We start from the raw sequence: 7,449 nt of genomic DNA, 5'->3' as shown, positions 1-7,449 counted from the left end.
GGGGGGAAGGAAGGAGGGAAGGAAGGAAGGAAAGAAGGAAGGAAGGAAGGAAGGACGGAAGGATGGACAGACATTTGTCTATCTCTAGGATTCCTGGGGTTAAAAATTATCTAAAAATAAAGACACGTGAACACCACACAGGCCAGCTCGGGCAGCAGCACAGGCCTGGCCCGGTTCTGGAGGACTGTTTGCAGCTGAGTCTGACATGTTATTCTTCCCCCAGCCCCCATCACACTAACGTGCACTTCTAACCCCTCCTCTGATTCCAGAAATTTCAAGGAAAGACGGAAAGTTGCCCGGGGTGGGGCCTTTCCTACGTGGCTGCCTTCTCTCTCTGGGCCTGGCCCCGAGTATCCCCCACTCTATCTTCCACCTGCTGGGTCCTGGCAGCCAGTCGCCCGGGCTGACTGCATGTCCGGAATGTCACCCGCGTCCACAGTCCCGCCCTTTTTCTGTTCCAGCTGCTCCTGTCTCAGATCAGAACCATGTTTGTCCAGTCCTTGTAGCATGAGTGGCAGGTGCTGGGGCCCAAGGCTAATGGACGCAGATGCTGCCAATCCCCTCTCAGCCGCCCCACTCTTGGCCGGTGTCCCCTCTGGAGGTGGCATCCAGCTGATGATGAGGGCTCTGAGGAAGCTGAGCACACATGGGTCAAGGCGCCACTCCCAGAAGGGTGCCACCCCTCCTGATCTCCGGGAAAGCTTCCCAGAGGAAGTGACACCTTGGCCAACTCCTAAAGGGTGAGCCAGAAGCAGAGGTCCGAGAAGGTTACGAGGAGAGGGAATGTTCGGGGCCCAAGGCCAGGAGTGGCTGGCGAGCTCCAGAAACAGAAAGCAACCCCACAAAGCTGGCGCATGGCCCAAAAGGAGACGAAGAAGAGATGGCCTGAGACAAAGTCTGGATCCATCCTGAAAGGAGGGGAGGCTGGGGAGGCTGAAGCCCAGGAACCAATCAGACACTTTGGGGAGGTCACCTCCCCTGGCCTCTGTACTGGTCTCTCACCCCCCATGGCCACTGCACTGGCCTCTCATCCCCCCATGGCCTCTGCACTCGCCTCTTGCCCTGGCTCAGATCCTAACTAGCCCTGACCGCACAGCCCCAGGAGTGGCTCTTCCCAAGCAGGAGTCTAACCAAGTCACTCCTTTATCCACACCTTCCAGGGCCCTTCCTATCTACAGAATAAAGACTTAACCTCCTGGTAAGGCACCCAGAGCTCTCAGGGATCCGGAACTTTTCCACCTCAATTCTCACTGCCCTGCGGGGCTCGGAGCTGCACCTGCCAGAGCACTGCTGTTTACCAGGCACACCTGGCCCTTCCCACTGTTTGTTCTACCTGTCCCAGCAATGTCTGACCCACCCTTTGTGAAGGACAGGGCACTGTTTACGAATAGGGGAGTGTAAGCCAATACCCCCTCACAGAGCGCACCCAGCACCACCCTCCCAAACCCCAGAGGCACAGGGACACCCTGACCCAGGATTCCACTCACAGAAATCTACCCCACAGCTGTTTCCACACACGGTTAAACCAAGCACATGCAACGGTACTCAATGCACAGTCGTGTATAACACAGGACACGTGCCAGCGCCTAGATGTCCACACAAGGACATAAAAGGAACAGCTACACATCGGAATATTGCTCAGCTTTGCACGAGGAGTAGGAACCTTCTCAGAGACCAGCTGTCAGGTGAAAACCAGCGAGGCCCACACTCATGGGAGCAAGGTGACCACCCGGGGCACAGGGACGACCATTCCAGGAAGGAGGTGTGGGAAACCAGAGGCCTCCATGGCCCCCAGAGGAAGAAACTAACTACTGAGCAGAGACCTCGGTGAGATGCCTCTGTGTCTTTCGGATGCCTTTAAACCATCTCAACCCGTTCGAATTAATCAGTGGTCTTTGAAAACGCTTCAGCCGGGCACGGTGGCTCATGTCTATAATCCCAGCACTTTGGGAGGCCAAGACGGGCAGATCACAAGGTCAGGAGATCGAGACCATCCTGGCTAATGCGGTGAAACCCCATCTCTACTAAAAATACAAAAAATTAGCCAGGCGTAGTGGCAGGCGCCTGTAGTCCTAGCTACTCGGGAGGCTGAGGTAGGGGAATGGGCCTGAACCCAGGAGGCGGAGCTTGCAGTGAGCCGAGATCTCGCCACTGCCCTCTAGCCTGGGCGACTGAGTGACACTCCGTCTCAAAAAAAAAAAAAAAAAGAAAAGAAAAAAGAAAATGCTTCAAAGCACAGCTCAAAACTCAGATCTCATCACACCAGAGGCTGGCCAGCACTCACCCCAAGAGTATCTGCAGCAGCAGCCCTGGGGTCCAGCCCACCACCCTGGGGCCCAGCCCACCTCCCGGCAGGACAGCCTCAGCCTGTTCTGCAGTGGGAGTGAGGCAGGGGATGCATTCCAGGAGTGGAAAGGGTGGGTGCCTGGAACAATCGAGGGGAGCCTGGCAGAGAGAGGAGGTGCTCTTGTCCCCTGACCTCGCAGCAGACACCCCGAGGGCTGGCCATGCCTCCTGTGCCCTGGGTGGAGCCTGAGTACTGGGATGAATTGTGTCTCCCAAAAGATATGTTTGAGAACTAACCCCAGAAACTATGAATGTCACCTTACTTGGAAAGAGTTCTTTGCATCCAGATACAATCAAGATGAGGTCGCCGTGCCTGAGGGAGGGCCCTAACCCCACAACTGGTGTCGTCATAGGAACGAGGAAATCTCTACATGAGACAGGAGGTCCAGATGAAGATGAAGGCAGAGACGGGAGCAGCCTCCTGTCAAACGGGAGCACGGCCCTGCCCACCACCGGGTCTCCAGAGGAAATTGCTTCCGGTTGTCACCTACCACCTGGTTTGTGGCCACGCCCAGAGGCCTCTGCTGCTCCCAAAGAAAGCAGCACTGAGTGGCACAGGGGAGCCTCGAGGCGGCAGCGGCAACACCCTCAGCCCCGCTCAGCACCCTCAGCCCAGCTCAGCAACCTCAGCACCCTCAGCCCTGCTCAGCACCTGCCACCCACAACTGGGCAGCCCTGGACAGGCCCCTGTGTGGTGACCTTGGCAGCAGCCCTGCAGGGCACTGAACCCTGCCTGCCCCTTCTACAGCCCAGCACACGGCCAGCTGGGAGTGCCACCAGTGTCTCTGACTCTGACATAAAAATGTCAGTGCTGGCTGGGCACAGTGGTTCACGTCTGTAATCCCAGCACTTTGGGAGGCCAAGGCAGATGGATCACCTGAGGTCGGGAGTTTGAGACCAGCCTGACCAACATAGAGAAACCCCGTCTCTACTAAAAATACAAAATTAGCCAACCGTAGTGGCACATGCCTGTAATCCCAGCTACTTGGGAGGCTGAGGCAGGAGAATCGCTTAAACCCGGGAAGCAGAGGTTGTAGTGAGCCGAGATCGCGCCCACTGCACTCCAGTCTGGGCAACAAGAGCGAAACTCCGTCTCAAAAAAAAAAAAAAAAAGGCAGTGCTAAAATAAAAACATGACTGCTTGAAACCCAGGGTAGCCAGGGGTAGGTGAGCCTTGCTTCCTTTATTCCACAGTGGAAGCTAAAGTGCCCACCTGAAGGTGCACAGCCAGGTAGGGGTCTGGGGTCCAGGTGGGTCAGGACGGGGCCTGCAGGGCAGGCAGCTCATTACTTCCCCCTTCTGACAAAGGCCTCAAACCAGAGGTCAAGCACCAGGTGCGTGTGCTCCACCCTCACCTCAGCTGGAAAGCTGGGTGGGACAGAGGTGTCTGTGTCTGGGCAGACTGTCCCCAATCATGGGGCTGCAGCTGCCACTCATGGCTGGGGGCCACCACCTGGGGCCGCAGACACTCATAGTTTCCTTCAGGAGCTCAGCAGAGGCTGCCTTGGCCAGGAGTAGACAAGGGACAGGGGTTGCCATTCCTGGAAGAAAAGGAGAAGCGGGTCTCCTTATGGCATGGGGGGGTGGGGGCCTCACATCAGGCAGCCTTGAGGGACAAAACTGGTGTGTGCATGAGCATGGGGCCTCAAAGTCCAGGCACAGAGCACATGTAAATGCCTCCTCTATCCATGGGGGACTCTGCCAAATGGAAGCTCAAGCAGCCCTGCTTCTCCTTTTTTTTTTTTTGAGAGGGAGTCTCGCTGTGTCACCCAGGTTGGAATGAAGTGGCGTGATCTCGGCTCATGGCAACCTCCACCTCCCGGATTCAAGTGATTCTCCTACCTCAGCCTCCCAAGTAGCTGGAATTACAGGTGCGCGTCACCACGCCCGACCAATTTTTGTATTTTTTAGTAGAGATGGGGGTTTCACCGTGTTGACCAGGCTAGTCTGAAACTCCTGACCTCAGTTGATTCACCTGCCTTGGCCTCCGAAAGTGCCGGGATTACAGGCGTGAGTCACCGCGCCCAGTCCCTGCTTCTCCTCTTTGACTTGCTGCCTAAGGCAGTTCCAGCGAAGTCCCTTCAACCTGTAGACACGCCACTGCATCTCCAGAAGAGGGAAGGGTGGGAGGAAGGGCTGAGCCAAGGAAAGTTCCAGCTACACTTCCAGGCCCCCAAGCAGGACAGGGGAAGAGGCTGACAATGGCCCTGAACTCCCAGCCTCCATTTTGGCCAGGGGCAGGGGACTGACCCAGGAGGCTCCTTGTGCAGCCCACAGCGCCCCCTCCACCGCAGGTAGGAAGCTCAGCAGCGCTGGGAAACGGCAGCAAACCCAGCAGCGAACCCAGCCCAGCTGGCAGGAGCAGAGGGAAGCCTCAGGAGCAAGGCCAGAAAGAAAACCAGGTGCCTTCCTCCCTGGGGACTAGAGCAGGCAGGGGAGTGCCCTGGTCCCTTGTCAGGGGCTCCCAGCTCACCCAGGCCTGCACTTCCTGTCCCAGCTTCAGTTGACCACCTAATCTTGGGGGTCAGTAAGAGCTGGGCCAGGCGGGTGCCCTACTGCCCTTCTTGGCTGCATGACACCAGCCAGCCCGCTGGTCACAGGGGCCGAGTTCCCTCTACCCAACTCTCCTCCAAATGTCCCCAAACAATCCACCCACAGTGGCCCCTACGCGGCCCGAACATGCCCGTGACTGGTAGTACCTGCTCAGCTGGAAAGCCATGGTGGCTAGGACATCCCAGGATCAGATGCAGAGAAAGGCGAGGGAGCGGGAAGCATCACAGAGTCCCTGCCTGACCCAGGACTGTCCCAGCTCCCTGCCACACCGGGCTTGGTGGGGAGCACCCCCCACCCCCAGCTTCCTGAGCTGCCCTATCTGGCCAGGAAGAGGCTGCTTCACCAATCCAGAGCGTCTACCAGAAACCAGTCGTCATAGAAACCTTGCTTTATAAATAATTACAGAAGAAGTAATTCTGTGAGCTCTTCCGGCTGCCGTGCCAGGAGATCAGGAAAGCAGAGGGGCCGCCGTTGAGCAGCCTCAGGAAAGCGGTTGTGAGGCTCTGCCTTCTCTGATAGGGCACACAGCCCCTTAGTCTTTCTCCAGGGTCTCAGCCAAAGCCAGGCCTGGCCCTGTTGCCGCCTTCTAGAGCTCCCTGAAATGTACACAGGGGAGGAAGGTCACAGGCCAACAAGGACTCCCAACAGGTCCAAGCCTGCATCCTGCTGATGGAGCTGGCAACTAAAGCCTGTCCCAAGGGCCAGCTCCCTGGCTGAAGCAAAGTGGACAGGCGGTCCAGCCTCCCCGCTCCTCAGGCCACACCCCTGTCCTTCCCCTGTCCCCCTCTTTCTCCCCCCAACCCCCGCTTCAGAGGGTGCCATGCCTGTCTTGGGGCTCAGCAACTCCACTACCCTTCCTCCACTCCCGCAGGCTCTCAGGCTGCCGGCTGCTACCTGTGGGCCCTGTGCCCACAAACCTGTACTCTCTTCACTCTGCCTGCCCTTCTACTGGGTGTCAGAAAGAAAGAGGCCAAAGAATCACGTGGCCAGGGTGCAGGCTACAGGAGGCCCAGTGCAGGAGGCAGGATGTGTTATCACCATTACCTCCCGCAATGCTCCCACCCAGGGCTGCTTTCCCAGGAATCCTGTGACCAGCAAGGGAAATGGAAAGTCCCCGGCCAGAGCGCAGGCCACACAGCCGACTCAACCAAGTTGGACCCACGGGCCTCTCAGGGTGGGTCACCCTGGCCTGGCCCCCGGCTTCTGGGCAAGTTTCACACGTTTAGTTGTGAAAGAGAAAGTTAGAGCAGAGAGGGCTGATTAGGCAGACAGCCACTCCAGCTGGAACAGAGGGCCCTTATCAAACTTCCATATTCTATCTAACCAGCCAGCAGGCAGCGCCGGAGGGCTTCTGAGCCTGGGAAGTCACTCTGGTAAAAGTTAAATAGGTAAATTATTACTAAAAGGAGGCTGGGTGCGGTGGCTCATGCCTATAATCCTTGCATGTTGGGAGGCTGAGGCGGGCGGATCATGAGGTCAGGAGATCGAGACCATCCTGGCTAACCCCGTCTCTACTAAAAATACAAAAAATTAGCCAGGATGGTGGTGGGCACCTGTAGTCCCAGCTACTTGGGAGACTAAGGCAAGAGAATGGCGTGAACCCGGGAGGCGGAGTTTGCAGTGAGCCGAGATCACACCACTGCACTCCAGCCTGGGCGACAGCGAGACTCTGTCTCAAAAAAAAAAAAAAAAGAATTATTACTAAAAGGATAAGCCCTTTCACCTATGTGCAAAAAGAAAGAGAAAGACATTTTCAGCTTACAAACCCCACACACACTGGTTCCCACAGGGAGGCTGGTGCTGCCCCCACCCAGGGATGTTTAGTGTCTAGAAGCTGGAAGAGAAGGGATTCTGAAGGGATCCCACTGACCCAAAATGTCTCGCTGGAGGGGAAGTCAGGGGGCTGAGCCTGGCCCAAGCCTGGCAGCTAACCCTGGCTGAAAATGTTCCCTGAACCCTCCCCACCCAGGCAGCCTGCCCAGGCCCAGGCCCAGGCCATCGGCCTTCTCAGCCTCCTGGCTGCCCATCTAGGCCCATCATCCTGAGTAGCCGACATCCCAGGGCCAGGGGTCTTGAAGCCACAGCACCTCCCACCCTGGCACACAGGACAGGTCCTCCCAGACACACTTCCCTCCCCTGACCCCAAATAGCCCATTGTTCCTTTCAGCTCCCAACTCACTGCTTGGCCTTCTCCCTAAAACAGGCCCTGTTGACTTCCTGAGGACGTTTAGTGACAAGCCTCTCCAAACCAGGAGCATCGTCTCCCCACGTCTCCCGTCAGCTCCCTCCAGAAGCTGCAGCCAAATGGAACTCAAGGAATGAGCCTGGGCCCCAATACTGTGCCCTTTGGACTTGGCCTCATCCCTCCAGGCGGGCATTGCTGCCTCCCTAAGCAACCCTTCCAACAGGTCCAAGCCCAGGTGTGCTAGGCCCACCACCCACCCCAAATCAGTGAGGACCTACCAGGCTTCCATAGCAACGCAGGTGGCTGTGGACGGTCCCGCAAAGAAGCAGGACTTGTCGGACAGCTTAGCCTTATGAGTACATAAT

At 57.2% G+C, this 7,449-nt stretch overlaps 1 protein-coding gene across 1 annotated transcript in view; it reads right to left on the bottom strand.

Moving 5' to 3' along the window:
* The window catches only part of ACOT7 (acyl-CoA thioesterase 7), a 102,141-nt gene extending 96,892 nt beyond the window's left edge, over window positions 1–5,249 (bottom strand). The window contains exon 1 of the mRNA XM_023215211.2: window positions 5,046–5,249. Coding sequence (XP_023070979.1) covers window positions 5,046–5,065 — 20 coding nt within the window. The 5' untranslated portion in view covers window positions 5,066–5,249. The remainder of the gene's footprint in view (window positions 1–5,045) is intronic.
* Between the last annotated feature and the right edge of the window lie 2,200 nt (window positions 5,250–7,449).

Source organism: Piliocolobus tephrosceles, chromosome 1, assembly GCF_002776525.5.
Source record: "Piliocolobus tephrosceles isolate RC106 chromosome 1, ASM277652v3, whole genome shotgun sequence".
NCBI classification, from domain to species: Eukaryota; Metazoa; Chordata; class Mammalia; order Primates; family Cercopithecidae; genus Piliocolobus; species Piliocolobus tephrosceles.
This window is presented reverse-complemented; position numbering and strand designations above follow the sequence as displayed.